This window comes from Carya illinoinensis, chromosome 4, assembly GCF_018687715.1.
Source record: "Carya illinoinensis cultivar Pawnee chromosome 4, C.illinoinensisPawnee_v1, whole genome shotgun sequence".
Lineage (NCBI taxonomy): Eukaryota > Viridiplantae > Streptophyta > Magnoliopsida > Fagales > Juglandaceae > Carya > Carya illinoinensis.
Window position 1 is genome coordinate 39,412,272 of NC_056755.1, and position 16,460 is coordinate 39,428,731.

Below are 16,460 nucleotides of genomic sequence, written 5' to 3' on the forward strand. Positions count from 1 at the left end.
TTACCACTAAACAATTTGAGAAAATGCAGATAATGGTGTTTAAGTGGTGTGAAGAATGGTGAATCAGTAAATAATCTGTTTTTACATTACAAGGTGGTTAAGACCATGTGGGATAATTTTTTTGTGAGAATTGAATTATCATGGGTCATGCCTCTTAGGTTGGTGGATTTTCTAGCAAGTTGGAGAGGTTTCCGAGGTAATACACAAGTGACAGCAATATGGAGAATGACTCATTTATGTGTACTTAGACTTTACCTTCTCTTATGAATAAAACTTATTAATTACCTAGGGGTGTTCATCAACACAACTGAAAACATCAATTTTCAATCCAACCCGAATATATTTCATACCAATTACCCGAAATTTTTTTTTTTTTTTGGTACTTTCTCTAGGAAGCATCGACTTAGGCTGACTGAACTTTGGGCCCTCTCTAAGACCACTGCCCAGTACTCAAATTAGTTTCAAGAATTTGACTCAAGCAAGCAAAAGAAATTTAATCGGTCATTCCAATTTTCAAAGCCCTGAAAAGTTGCCTCCCCCCCGCCCCCCCCAAAAACCCATAAAAAAAAAAAAAACACATGATAATCATCTTAAAATCGAAATCGGATGGAACTCGGATGTTGCCAAATATGATGATAGTAGAGAAAAAGAGAGCACATTGACTAGACCCAGAAGAAAAACCCAGAAATACAAAATGAAAGAAACGGGGAAAATATGGTTATTGTACCATGATGTACCGGTAAGACCCAAGGCCTCTCCCACACTCAAGCAGGGAGACAACCGGAGGAACCAATGTTAGGTAGAAACAGACGAGAAGGAACTCAAAGCCTCATAGGCCAAGCCTTTGCCCGCGCATCCATGGCATGTAGAAACAGAGATGAACAAAAATAATTTCAGAAAGCAAGGCCAGCTGTGTGTTGAAAGAGAGAGGGTTCTTAGAGACAAATGAACGAGGCTGAAAAATTTTCAGTGAGAATCAAAATCGAAATAGGTTTAAATCAGTAATACTTGTTTCCAATTTTAACCCAAACAGTGCCCGATTTTCCGGTCAAGCTACTTCGGGAAACAGATCGGGTTGGGTTTTTGGGTTTTTCCTCAGCCCTATGATTACCTATAAAAATATAAAGTTCGCCAAAGTTTGTAATTGGAAACTTTGGTTTAAAAACGACGCATTTGCCAAACGGCACAAACTATATATCATGACATTAAAATTCCACTCGTCCTTCCATGGAAAGAAAATAAGAATCTGGAAGATAAGGTACACCACATGCTAACTCCAATCAAGTTTACAGATACAAAAAGTTGAGAGCACGAGTCGATGAGAACTACCATAGTGAACTCTTTGCCAAATCAGGGTCCAGGAGATTGGATCCAGCCATGAGAATGTTTGGCTGATAAATAACACCAAAACTGATTGAATTGATTATACAAATTTAATAGAACAATTGACACCAAAATTTTTCAAAAGGATTATAAAAATTTAATATAGCAGTTTATTCTTTGTAATCAACAACCTGGTTGCAGCTTTGAACCAGAATCATGAAAACATATAAGAAAATCAGGAGCCCAATCGCATGTGATGCCTTTCAAAAGGGCGAATTATAAAGAGGATATTACATGGCTGAAGTTCATTAACATAAACTACGTAAACACCATTTACATCTTCTCAGAGTGTACGCCGAAACTCTCTCGGACATTGCCAACCAGATTTCTTGCATAACAAAGTTAGCTTTGACGCAAAAGATGACTTCCTTCAATTAACTTGGACTACGGTCAAGATCGAAATAATTCTTTCGTTGCTAAGCAGAACTGTAACAAAACTATAAACTACAAAAGCATCTAAAGAAAGTATACACAATGGAGAAGGTGCTTCTCGATAAGGTATCTCTGGTTAAACGTAATGAAGAGGGTATCCTAGTTTCGTCACCGTTAAGTCACTTCCAGAGCTTCACACACTTGTCATGACTAGCTGAAGCTACCAAACCTGTCACACTTGATACTGCTAAAGAAGAGACTAGCTTGTCATGCGCACGTTGTAAAGTCATCGTTTTGTTCTCGCTTGCATTCCACAGTTCCAGAGTCTGAAAATCCACAGCATTCCACATCAGAAACAAAACTCCATATCAGCAGCTTGAACATGCTATTCAGTTCAACTTCAAGTAAACATAACTTGGCATGCACTCAACAGATAAGCCTATCTAGCAAATTTTATGGAGCACCCATTTCTAAGCAGTAAAAATATTAACAAACAAGTGTAGTTACAAAGGTTTAAGTATGCAATCAAACTGGATTGCTTGCAATGTTGTGGATAGTTAAATTGGCAGAAGAAATTGAAGGAAAAACCGTTTCTTCATCGTGTGGAATCAAATTGCAATCCTCTACATTTTGTAGCTAACTTGATGAAATTGCATTAAAATGGTAAGCTATGACTTGCCTCATAACAGCCGATGATCAATAGGGAATGATAAGTAGGGTGGAAAACACAGGTATGGAATTTGTTGCCAGTACAGCTTAACTCGTGAATGCATTCCCCTTTGTTACCGGAGCCAATTGTCCATACCCTAACCAGGTCATCACTCACAGAGGCCAGATATTCACCAGAAGGATCCCAGCAGACAGAATGGACAGGGTTTTTGTGGCCCTAAAATGAGTCATATAAGGTAAAAGAAAATGTTATTTATCCAAAAAAAGGGAAAAAAGGAACAAAAAGAAAATATCGATAATGGTATAGGTCATTATTCCATGACAAAGAAGCAAGGACCTGCGGAAGATAAGTAATAAAATCATTTAGCAGACAGTACGGGAAAAAAATTCAAAAGAAAATAGCACTGTCAATTTGTGTACAAAACTGCTTTCAGTTTTACATATGATAATAATAGCATAATATTCCTGAAGATCACTTGATCTATCATCACATATCCAAATATCAAACTCTTTACTATTCATTGGTACAGTCAAATTAATTGGCTCAGGTGCAACAATAAACCAGGAGCCCACGTTGCATAGGAGTCATATTTTGGGTTAAACTGCCAAAAACTAGGTTGCCATAAGACATGTTCATAAATGGCATCAATCTAATGCCCTGGAGAAATTCAGATTACTTAAAGCATATCCAATTCGGGGGGGGGGGGGAAAAAAAAAAGGAACCACAAAATATGAGAAAGAGAACCACACACAGAACAGAATCAGCTGCCAACAAAAGCCTGGTTAAAAAGGGCCTCTAGGAAAAGAATATTATATCTCATAGGAACTCCAACTAACTCCAAAAAACTTCAATTAACTCCAAGGCAGCCAGTCACCAAAAAAGTCACCAAATTGAAACTTGGGACTGATAAAGTCATACAACATAAGAGACATAAGAATTGACAGCAAAAACAGATCTTACATTTTAAGTTTGGACCTATAAAGCCAGGTAAAAAACAAGGCGTCAGAAGAGGGTGACAACCAACCTGTAATTTAAGCCTGCAAAGTTGGGTCTCTACATCAAGTACAGATACAAACTTTTCTGAGGCAGCAGCAAGAAGCCTTCCAAGACGAGGTTGGAACCTCACCTGGGTTGCACCCCCCTGACAAAATTGGCAATATGACTAGTTGCAAAACAATGCTTAAAATAATAACGAACTCTGCTGTGCAATCTCTTCAAGATGGATAAACATTGGGTTCTATACCTTGAAAATGCCAGTACAACTGCCATTCTTGACACTCCAATACCTTATCTCACTATCATCACAGGAGCAGATAAAGTCGTCGTTACTAGGGTGGAAGTCCAATGACATAACAGCTGCAGAATGCCCCGTAAAAGTACGAAGAGAATACCCAGGCTGCAAATCATCAATAATTAGAGAGAGAGGGAGAGAGGAGGGTGGAATCAGAGCATGCTAGGTAGCAAAGAAAAAATTGACACAAACCTCTAAAAGTAAAAGCATATGGTAACAAAATCAATAGAGGACCTCAACGAGCTTCACCTTCCAAACAAAACTTACTATTTCTAGAAAGTTAGGTTTTATGACTCCATCCAAATAACTTTATTCCAGCAGAGGTTCAGCTGTGCGTGTGCGTGTGTGTGTGAGAAAGAGAGAGAGAGAGAGCGACAGAGAGAGAGAGAGTTTATAAAGTAATATCATTCTCCATTAACTGGTCATTGATGCAACAATACCAGTTAATGGAATTCCAAATTTGGTGGATTAGAATGAATATCAGAGTTGAATTTCCCATTTCAACTTAATCCATTTTTTTTGGGATAGGCAATAAAGAATTTTTATTCATAAGAAAGGAGGCATAGCTCGAACTTAATTTTCAAAACTAGAAGGACGGCCAACATTGGTTTGATCAGCTATGACCAGAAAATTGAAGCAGTCTTGCTTCCCTTTAGATAACCAAGAATATAGCATGTGTAACCACCATCCCAAGAAGAAAGGAAGTGTCAACATCGCAAACATGTAAATCAAGTGAGTCTAAGAGACTAGTCCAGAATAATTGTGAGGCTCTAGCATATACAAGTCTCAAAGACAACATCAGATTGGCATATGAACCAAAAAAAGGCTATATCAACTAACATTATCAGTGTCCCACACCCTGACAGTTTTGTCAGCTGAAGATGTAGCAAGCCGCAATATGCTTGCACTGAAACGAACATCAGTTATCCATTGAGAATGTTCTTCAAGTGAAGACTTCATTGCAAAGGATTCTGTACACCACAACACAGCCTGCACCACACAATCATCAGGAAAAAAGGTTTCTGTTGACTTTCCCATAATCAACAAGAATTCAGTCAAGGTAGTGACGAGATTTCCTCATACAACTGTTTGCAGTATTTGGACAATGTTTAATAAAACAATCTAATAAAACCAACAACTTACCTTTCTATCGTGCCCACCAGTAGCAAGCAATTTTCCATCTGATGAGAAGTGACAGCATTCAACTTCACCCGTACTTGCAGGAATAAGCTGGATTTCTGTTAATGCGTATCCTAATATTAAGACAAAAACATTAAATTCTTGGGTTCCACATATATAATTATACAAGCCAGCATTACTTTATCAAACAAACAACAGCATCCACCAATATGAAAAGAGGAAATTGTAATACCTTTGCTGACATCAGAACACTGGCCAACTCTATCCCTAGGGTCTGCATCGTCATTAGATAAGAACGACTCAACATTATCTTCCAAAGATCCATCATCCACAAAACGGTCAATATCAGCCTGTAATAGATTACAATAATTATCTGACTGCAAAATTGAATGCTATTGGCAATCCCCTTGCCTTGTGTATAGCAAAACCCCGCATTTACTTTTGTTTGTTATGTTTATACATAAGAACTAATTGATGAACTAAGAAAGTAAAAAAACAAAGAATTTGAGGTCTAACCCAAGATGCCCATATGACATATGGCCATGGGGCAGGCCAAAAACAATGCCCTGAAATTAAATATCCGCATCCTTCTTACAGAGGACACATCGGATAACTTTTAAACAAGGACGTTGATCAGACATTATTCTTACCAATTGTAAATCATGACTACAAGATCAGGAAAACTATCCAAAAGGAAATCGGCATGAAAGAAGAGGGAAAAAAGAGATAAGAAGGTTGCTCACCAACCGATTTGGTACAGATGTAAGTGAGCCCATGCCATCAGAACCAAACATAAGCAGAGACTTGGACGAACCACCATTATGTGACAAAGTTGCCATGGACATCACATCTCCCGGTGTGTGAGTGGAAGGTGATGAAGGTGAACTTGGGGAGGGTCCTGCGGTGTTTGCAGTTCCAGAGCTATTGGCAGGGCCTGAAGACGATACTGGCTGCTTTCTCTTTCGCCCAAGTTGACTTTTTGGAGCCTTGAAGAGAGAGAGAGAGAGAGACTTTCAGAAACGGCCTTTCAGCAATAGTTCATCATTTGGATTCAAGTTATGAAAAGAATTTGATGAATAACATATAGGTCTCATAGTTTTTTTTTTTAAGTAACAATAATTACATATCGGGGGATTTTAAGTAACAATAATTACATATCGGGGGATAAAAGCAAGCAGAACTTTGATGACGATAAATTGAAGCTTGAGAAAGATGACACATAAAGCTGTAATTGGTTATAAGATCATGTGCTTGGCATTGGTAGTGCCCATCACAGAATCAATTATTCAAATAAACTTGCAGAACATTTGGAAGTATTTGGAGAAGAGAGGGATAGTAACACAACCAGAAATATGCACAGCTAATTTGATCTGCAAATGCTGATGCAATAATATCACAAACCTGATCATTTCCTTTAAAGTTGTTTGAAATGCTACCATCTCCAGTGATGCTGCCAGCACCGTTCATTTTATCTTGCAGCCGGGGATGGTGGTTTGAATTCTGAGACTGTTGACTAGAAAGTGGATGTGGTGCATAATGTTGTTGCTGCTGACTGTTGTGCATCATTTGTTGCTGCTGTAACTGAAGTCTTAAATATTAGATAAGTACTCCTGAAGCTAAAGGCCATAAATCTGTTGAAGAGATCTAAAACTAATAAGATTTATAAAAGTTTAAGTGCAGGAACAAAATAATACCTTAAGTAGCATTTCTGTGTCTGCATGATGTAACACAGGGCAACCAACTCGCCCTGGGGATCCAATATTAGAAACTCTTTCACCAACAGAATTTAACTGGTCATCAGCAGCAATGCCAACATTTCGATTGTTAAGAAGCATTCTCTGTCTTCTGAATTCCAAATCATTAGCAGATGAAGATGCCAAGTTTTTCTGTGCCTGAAGCAGCTGCTGTAGCTGAAGCTGATTGAAAGGCTGAGACTGCATCAAAGACTTCTGCTGTGGAAGAAGTCCAGATCGAAGTTGCTCCAACCCCTAAAAAGATGATATTGTTTTAGAAAAGAGACCTACTCTGTCCTTTTATAATGTCATATACCATTTTCTGCATCAAAAAATTGAAATCATGGAAGTTTCATTCCAGGCAACACATGAACAATAGTTGTCAGACATCAAATAAGCGGGGAAATATTGACTTCATTCTCACATCACTAATTAAACCTTTCACATCAAATAAGAGGTCAGGTGAATAAAAGCAGAAGTAATCATTTGCTTACTGCACTTAGAAAGAACTTTAATAATCAACTTAAGCAATTCTCACATGACTAATTAAACCTTTCCTTTTTTAAGTTGAACACTTCACTTAAGATGTTTAAGCAACTCTCTATGAGCAACAATGAGTATTGCAACTTCTCTTGAATCTCTTCAACGGGAAAATAGACAAAGAAAGACGGTATTGGGTCAATATATTTTTCCTAAAAAATATCAAATAGACCATAACAACAGTTTAAGAATGCCAAATAAACAATTTATCTTATAATGTTAAATATAGAGTTGATCATTTTCTGGGGGCTAACTCTTACCGTCAAAGGCCATCCTTTTAGTGTCAAATTGTTACTGCCTTGATTTGATCCTAAAAGAAGACGAGATTAATTGTTAAAACAGACAAAAACCATACAAAAATTTCACAATGAAAATCATAGATAAAACAACTGATTATATCAAGGAATGGTTTGCCACTTTGGCCTGAAACACAAACATGTTCTATATCAAGGAAGTAATTTCAAGAAACCAATTGGGATTCCACCACTTATATATGCTATGCTTTTAAATACAAGAGGAATGCTTTCTTTGTGAATAATTATTTAAATGAAAAATATTAGCAACAAGACCATCAAGCACGTTCCTCTATTTTGAAGCCGTCAGATTGAAAATTGATTTGGCTAAGTCCAAGATATTTCAGGCTAACAATCTGGATGATGTAGTTAACCTGGTTAGCATCCTGGGATGTAAAGATTCTTCATTCCCTATGAAATAGAGAGGACTTCCATTGGGAGCTCGATTAAAAACCAAATTGATTTGGGTGAGTATCTTGGAGAAGTTGGAGCCCCAATTGGCTGGATGGAAGAGGTTGTACTTATCAAAGGGAGACTGGTTACCTTGATCTGGAGAAATCTCTCAAATTTTTTGACTTACTTTATGATACCACACTCTCTCTCTCTCTCTCTCTCTCTCTCTCTCTCTCTCTCTCTCTGTGTCTGTGTGTGTGTGTTGGTGTTGCAAACCTCATTGAAAAACTATACAGGGATTCCTTTGGGGTGATAAGGGAGATGAGCTAAAATTTATTTAGTGAAGTGGCCTAAGGTGTATTCCCCAACTTTGGAAGGCAGTCAGCGCATCCAAAGATAGATTACTTTTAATAGAAGTCTTTTGGGGAAGTGGTTTTGGCATAATGCTAATGAAACATATAGCCCTTCGAGAACAATGACGTATGGTGGGTGCTCTAATGAGATAAATGGGAGTTATGGAGTTAGGTCATGGAAGAGCATCCAACACGTAAGGGAGGAGTTTCTCAATACATTAGATAGGTCTTGTTTGGTTACACAGATCATATGAGATGAAATGAAATGAAAAATCTGTGAATAGTAGTGAGATAATTTGTTAATAGTAGTGAAATAATTTTAGTTAAGATTTTTATGGAGTTTTGGAAAATGAGAGAGAAAAGGTAGAATAAAAAATATTATAAAGTTAAAAGAGGGTTAGAATATTATTTTTGTTTTGAGATTTGAAAATATTGAATTGTTTTTTGTGTTTTGTTTAGAAGTTTGGGAAAGTTGTAATGATTAGATGAAAAAGTTGAAAAGTTGAAAATTAAAAATGAAAAGTGTTTGTTTAAATGGCGTTTAAATGGTGTTTAGATGTTGAGATGAAATTAGATGAGATGAGATGGTTTGAAAAGTTTATGAAACCAAATCAAGCCTTAAGGTCAGCGATGGTTCCAAGACAAAGTTCTACTATGATGTGTTGTGCAGAGATCAGAGCCTCAAAGAAGCTTTCACAAATCTATTCAACCTTGCTAGCATCAAGAAAGCATTGGCAAATTTAACTTTGTCATGCATGGCACAAGATTGGGAGTGGATAGCCTTACCTCTTTTTATCACCCATATTTGAAAGCAAGAGATAGGGTGGTGCACCAAGTGTGTAGAATCATATCCAAATGAGAGGTGTTTGAATTGCAATCCTTTTTATAATACATTAGTCCCCTACAATAACATCTCTTTTCCATGGAAGAATATTTGGAGTAAGCCACCCTCCAGAGAAGCTTTCTTTGTTTGGGAGGCTGTACTGGAAAAGATTCTTATCTTGAATTATTTTAAAATGATACGGGTTTTGTGACCCAAATATATTGTATGTGAAAATGGAACAGGGAGTTGATGGATCATATCTTGCTTCACTACGAGGTAGCCAGCCATTTGTGGCAACCCATGCTTAGCCTATTTGAGCTAATATGGGTGATGCTCATACGGTCTAGAAAGGGTGGCTTAAGAATCCTCAAGACCTTATGGAAAATGATTCTAATTTGCTTGATGTGGTCGTATAGAGGGAAAGAAATTATCAAAGTTTTGAAAATAACATAAGAACCATGGAAGAACTCAAGGCTTTATCTTTTAGTTCAGTTTCCGGGGTTTTTTTTACTTCTTTTCCTTCTCTCATTAGGTGTATTCAAAATATACTCCGTGTACCTTAATAATGCCTACATTTATTTTTCTTGATCATTAATAGAATTTATCCTACAAGAGAAATGGCATAGAAATACGTATAAAAAAAATTTCCTAGAAATCCCCTACTGTCTGCTTTTTCATTGGATCCTCAAAATCATCACCTCTATTAGAATAACTGCTTAAGCCTAAAGGTCCGTTATAGCCTTGGCACAGAACATATGCATACATCTAACCAAAGAAACGATATATTATTTCAGGAAAAAAATCATAAAATACAATCCAAAGAGGATGAAAAATTAAAGTAGTTTATATATTTAGCGTATTTAATCCAATGTTTAGAGGCCAAGGGAGGGGTAAAAACCTTCAATGTTAGAGCATTGTACAAGTACTCAACCAGTAAATGCCATCTCACTACTCTTATACCAATATTCAGCACAGCTAAAGTTACTAATATCAAATATGACACGATTAACACTAAAACTAAAATCAAAACAAAAAGAAAAATCATAACATTTTTTCTGGTGTAATAGAGGAAAAAAATCAATGCTCTATTTTTTAGTGGGAAAAATTAAAGGAATGAGAGATAGAGAGATAGGAAGACAGTAGGGGAGGGGAGGAGAGTAAGAACTAAGAACTTTTCCAGATTCTTTTTTTCTCTCTCTAAAATAGAACTGAACAAGTAAAACTGCCCATAAAATATTTTAAAACACGCCATTAGTGCTTTGGGCTGTTCCAAAAAATGCAAAAAAATAAAAGTGCACCTCGTTAAATGAGCTTCAGCTTAAGTAATAAGTACCAGATGTGCTTCACTCCTGAACTCAAAATTACAAAACTGAGAAGATAAGAAAACAAACTGAAGTCAAACAAAGGACAACTTCAATCATTACCTTGAACTCCAGTCAATGATCCTTCTGGTCCAGTAGCTCTGGGGTTCATCATTGAATTCATCTCACTCTTTACGTCCTGTTTCAAGCATACAAGAATATCAAAAATATGAAAACAGTTCTTACGGTAGCTTAAAAAAATAATCATAATGATGATGATTGCCTGCATGGGCCCTGGAAGGTGCTGACTCCGATTTTGAATTTGCTGAAGATTCCCAGAAATACCCCCAGGCGTGCCATGAAGTGTTTGCCTGTAAAACAAGAGTTCAACTACTTCCAAATTAGAGTCAGTCACAAACATCGTACGGCAAAAGAACTGAATCAAAGCATATGAAATGAAAAATCATTAAAAAAATACCCTGGAGGTTGGCCACCTGTGGCATCTGCCTTCAGCATTGAGGCATGATTTGGGTCCAGAAACTGTCCCACATTGTCACCCAACCTTTGCTGCATAGTAATGTTTTACAAATAACTGCAGAGTGATAAAATCAGAATAAACCCAATTTTGAATCCATCACAGAACTAGATACCTTCATAGGTCCATCATCCAAGGCATCTCTCTGGAGTGGAAGCTTGAGTCTTTCCTCATACATTTTTGTTGGCAAGGCATTTGCAGTTGCAGGGTTCTGCCTCATAAGAGGGGGGTCACTGCTTACAAGCCCACTGGCAGTGCCATTTAGAAGCTGGTTCCCATCTCTTCGCTGCTGCTGTTGTTGCAGTTGATGCTGCTGCTGCCTTTGCAACAAGAGCTGCTGCATTTGCATCTGCTGCTGCTGAGGTTTCTGCTGCTGCTGCTCCCTAGCCTTTGCCAATTGTGTCTGCTAACCCGGAAAAACAACAATCTTATTATCTCTCCAAAACAAAAAAACGCAAACAAATAGATATCCCACCTAGTCCAAAAAAAGACCTAGCAATACACCATTTAGTTTACAATTTAAAACACACAAACACAGAGAGCTAATAATGTTTGATTGTTTTTCAAACTCCTTATCTTCATAACCCCACAGTAGATTCATTTATATACTGCAGAGGATATGATGAAAACATGTCAACTAGAAGCACATATTTCATCTTGAGTTTTCTTTTTGACGAAAAAAATGGTTTATTTTGCTGAATAAAATTGCTATGGGAAAGGATTTGCAAAACTCCAGGAAATTTTCACAGCCACACCCTCCCCTACCCGAGAAGAGGAAAAAAAAATGTAAAATATAAAACTGGGAATTCCACCTCAATGTATGATGCAGCTGGTTCTGAGTGCTTCTGGTTTGTCCTAGCAATAAATATGTCCCAAAAGACAGACCACCATTCAAAAAGAAAGCCACCGGGTGCATCAATTGCTGAAGTACATTGAAACACAAAAACAGCATTAAGTATGCATCAAGGTATTAAAAGGTACCGTGTGGATCCATACTATATATATTGTATTTATTTCCCTTAGCAAATCTTGGGATACTCTTACCGACAGGATCTACAGAGACTTTCCCTTCCGCTTGAAATGCTTTTGCAGAAGCATGTAAGTTCCTCTTCATAAGATAATCATATATATACACATCCAACCTATCATACAGGGACCAAAACCATAACGCCAGTAAGAAATTCAGACAATCTAGATTCTTTGATACTAGTTTGAAGAATGACAGTGGCACGGAGCAAGAATGATAAATACAAAAATCAAATATGATACAAGAGAAGTGCTATTTAACATCCTGTAACCATGAAGAACAATAATTTCCCATCATTCAAAAACCAACAAGATGAAGGACAATAATGTCCAAAGGATAAAATCATGTCACCATCGAAAGTCAGAAAATCAAAAACTTTAAACAGGTTTAGAGACTAATTGCACTCATCAAAAGAAGAAATTTAAAAAAAAATAAATAAAAAAAAATGCAGGCGTACAAACCCTCCACCGAAATGGATCTTACATAAACTTTTGGCCTGGTTGAATTTCCATTTTCTGCTATTTAAGATACGTGACAATAATTACTTAATTACTATTGAATTTTAAATTTTGCATTATTTGGAATGAAAATTCTGTTTAAACAAATATAATTCAAATAATTAAATCTACCTCTTCCATCCTTCTGGACAAGTAGTGATTTCATATGTAAAACCTTCTCATTTCTCAACGTAGCTAAGCATACCATTTGCCTTTCAAAGTAAAAAGATAATACCAAAAGCGAAAAAAAAAAACCAACGCCAAGGCTAGAAAAGGAACCGAGAATTAATAAGAGACAATAAAATAAAAACCATGCCAGAAAGGAGCTAAAAAGGGGAATTTTCCAGAAACCGACGTCTAAAAACTGCAATAATCAAAACCAAAGATTAAGAAAAAGGATAACTAAAAGTACAAACATTGTCAATAGACATGGTAGATGTAACAGCAAAAAATAACTTTTAGCTAAAGAAGAAACCCCGATTGAGAAAGATATAGACAAAACACTATGCCAAAAAAACCTGTGACACACCCGTATGAAGAAAAAAGAAGAGGAAGAAATAACAGTACCAACAAAAATAAAATATAAATCAAAGGATCGTTCTTTAACCCTACTAGTAAAGCAGAGGAAAAAGAAGGATGGATTACGTCTTTGCTTTTAGCTGTAACCGGAAAAACAGCCACAAACATTCGACCAAAACCCAGAAACTTAAGCATTAAAACAACAACACAAACGAGGAAGACTTACATTTTATCAGCTTCCCAGTTGGGCTGAGACATGATTAAAATATTTTACTCTAAGAAATCCTTAATCTTTGGAACTGCGAGTAGAAATTGTCACAGGAATTCTTATAAGCTATATTCTCGGAAGAACGTGGTCCGGAGCTTCGGACAAAGCTTGGAAAAAGTGCCTTTCAGACGATTTTAGACGATAACCTTCGTCTACAGTAATATACTACCAATTTTTTCTAGTTCGTCCTTTAAATTTTCAATCTTTTCCTCTCTTTTTTATGGGATCTGATTTCATACCAACGCATCACGCAACCCAATATACTTTTTTTTTTTAATTGTCTGGAGTGCTTTTTTAACTACTGCTTCAGGTCATGCAAATTTATTAAAATATTACAACTTACAACATGAAATTCAATAACCAACAATGGCTCGATACTTGATTTTTCCAGATAAAATAATTAGAAAAATAATTTAAATTAAAATATTTTATTAAATTTATAAAATCTCAAATGATAAATAAATGATTTTTTATATGTATTGATAACTTTGACTTTTGTAGATTAAACAAGTAGTAGTTGTCGTGGTTCGTTCGGTCAAGCAGTGTGATTCAAGCTGCTATGCATTTCAAACACTCAAGTGGCTTTAATTAATTTATAAAATTGCTCAGTGGTAACTGGTAGTGACCACTCCGTCGTCGCATGCAATGCATGTCAAATAAACTAACACTGTGTTTGGTTGCTGAGATTATTTTAGGCTGCATTTGATTATTAAATTTATCTCAACTCATTTTAACTTATCTTATTTAATCATTATAATTTTCATTTCAACTCAACTCATTATCCAAACCGATCATATATAATTTCACTATTATTTACAAATAATAGATTATTATTCACTAAAAGTTATAAATTATTTTATTATTATTTATAAATAATTTAAAATACTCATAACATCTGGACAAAATCTAAGCCTATATTCTCATTATATACAAATTATCACTGTTTCTATCAGTCAATGAAAAATTGTATAGTCAATTTGGGTTAGTAATTGTTTACTGATTGGATTGTTTAAGGTATCATAATCCTATATAGTTTAAGGTATTGTTATCAAAGAAAGGGCAGTTCTTATTTGACTCAACTACATTTCTCTCTCGGTACAGGAAAAAAGATTATAATTGTGAATTTTAATCCCAAAGAATTATTGTTCTTTCTCCTATAGTAATAAATGGAGAATGAGATGAAACTCAAATTGAAAAATGATATTTATATAAAACAACTTAAAATGTGTACTTGATTAATTGAAAAAAATAATTACCATTTGTCTAGATGAATATATGAAAGTATTTAAAAGGTATCCATGCAACAAGCATAACTAAAGATGACAAATTATAGAATATAGAATATAGAATATTTTTCGACTTTACTTTTCACTGAATAAAAGGACCGAACCACAAAGATATAACCCTTTTGCTTTGCTAAGAAATTGGCATAAATTTATAAAAATTCTATAAGCAATCACTTTTACATATTTTTTACGCGTTCTTACTAATGTGACTGATTATGTTACTTTTTATTAATATAAAATAATTATTTTAATCAATCACATCAGTAAAATATATAAAAAAATATGTAAAAATAACTACATATAAATCTAACATTTCTCTTATAACGAATGATTTGAATCTTTTACTACTCTTCAAATAGGAATAATGGGGCCATTTTGTATAATTAATTGTTGAGATAAAAAATAAAATAAAATAAAATAAAATCAGCATGTCGGGTCCTTGGCTTCAAATCACCACCCTCTTCTATATAAACCATAAACTGGGATGCCATGCAAGAGATTTGGATTTGAGTCATGTTAATAACATAAATAAAGCAAAATACATAAAAGAATTAAAGAAGAAATATTAAAAAAAAAAAAAGTACTTAGCCCAATGGACCTGTACATTGGGGAACATGACGTCTCAATAAAGATTGGCCCATATAGAGTTTATGATGCAAATTTTTTACTTTCTGGGCCAAGTATAAATGTACCTCCACAAAACTGCCACCGCCGAACATTGGGTGACAATGGCATGTAAGGTCCATAACTCAATTGTTGATGAAAGAATGAATATGAGAGAGAGAGAGAGAGAGAGAGAGAGAGGCATAAACCATTCATTTTTTTTTGGGGGGGGGGGGGGGGGGGGGGGGGGGGGGGGGAATTATAAACCTATAACTATTTTATAATTCTATTTTCATAATTATGTAAAATTAAATTTAATTGAATTAATGTTGTAGGCATGTTGGAGAAGGCTCAGGCTGAATTTAGAGCATTGGTAGTGGGCTCAACAAAGTTAAATTATAGTTAAAGAATAGCTAAAATGTGAAAAAAAATCTACAATAGACTCAATAAGTGTACAATAAATTTAGCCATCAATCTTTTGGCTAGCTAAATTTATTGAGCCAAAACCACTAGCTAAATAATATTTTTAGAGTAAAATATTCTTCCATAATATTAAAATATTCTTTAGAGTAAAATATTCTTCCATATTAGAGCCAAAACCACTAGTAAAATATTTTTAGAGTAAAATACAATAATAATATAATCATAAATTTTAATACAACAACAAACTTTAATACAACCATAATATTTAATATAATCATATTTAAATTACAATTAGAATTAAAATTCAATAAAAAGTTTAAAATCAATATTTTAATAGAATAGTGAAAGATTTGTTGAGCCTATTATTTAGTGTTATAAAAAGTGACTAGTTAAAATTTGTAAAAGTAAAAACTTTATTGAGCCCACTACTAGTGCTCTAAGGCCCTCTAACTTTAGGTAAAATCATTAAATCGTGTCCAATAAATTCAGTTGTATAACGCTGGGGATAAAGTACGTTACATATAGCTGAAAAAAATGGGGGCTCTTATTGATGTTTGGTTGGAATGATGAGTATTCAATGTTAATGAATTGAGATGAAATGAAAATTAAAAATTAAAAATTATTATTTTTAATATTATTATTATTTTAAAATTTGAAAAAATTAAATTATTTATTATATTTTATGTAAAATTTTAAAAAATTTATAATAATAAAATGAGATAAGATAAAACATTTCTTATATTTAAACTTCCCGATAAAAATAGACTAGATTAGGTACTGTTGCTAGTGACTATGAGAAGAAGAACTCATGTGGACTGTGGACTACTTCTCACCAAGAGGGCCTCTTACACAAGTCCCGTGATGCATTTTCTATTGGTCTCGGTGCGATTTTATGATTGATAATTACTTGACGAATTTTAATTATATGAAATATTTTGAGAGGATGCATGTCTCAAGCCATTGGTACTCTGAAAATATCTTATAGATTTCTATTGACTCTGGACCACCTT

General features: G+C 35.0%; 1 protein-coding gene across 1 annotated transcript; it reads right to left on the reverse strand.

Annotated features, from left to right (window-relative positions):
* Window positions 1-1,550: 1,550 nt before the first annotated feature.
* Window positions 1,551-13,369, reverse strand: LOC122308332 (transcriptional corepressor LEUNIG-like). The gene is made up of 18 exons (XM_043121600.1): window positions 13,097-13,369; window positions 11,872-11,969; window positions 11,640-11,749; window positions 10,943-11,230; window positions 10,771-10,859; window positions 10,576-10,663; window positions 10,416-10,491; window positions 7,390-7,439; window positions 6,551-6,844; window positions 6,258-6,437; window positions 5,600-5,842; window positions 5,089-5,206; window positions 4,860-4,969; window positions 4,557-4,706; window positions 3,669-3,821; window positions 3,450-3,566; window positions 2,435-2,641; window positions 1,551-2,081 (listed from the first exon to the last, which is right to left on the reverse strand). The coding sequence occupies exons 1-18, from the start codon at window positions 13,126-13,128 to the stop codon at window positions 1,935-1,937; spliced, it is 2,550 nt and encodes an 849-aa protein (XP_042977534.1). The 5' UTR covers window positions 13,129-13,369; the 3' UTR covers window positions 1,551-1,934.
* Window positions 13,370-16,460: the final 3,091 nt, after the last annotated feature.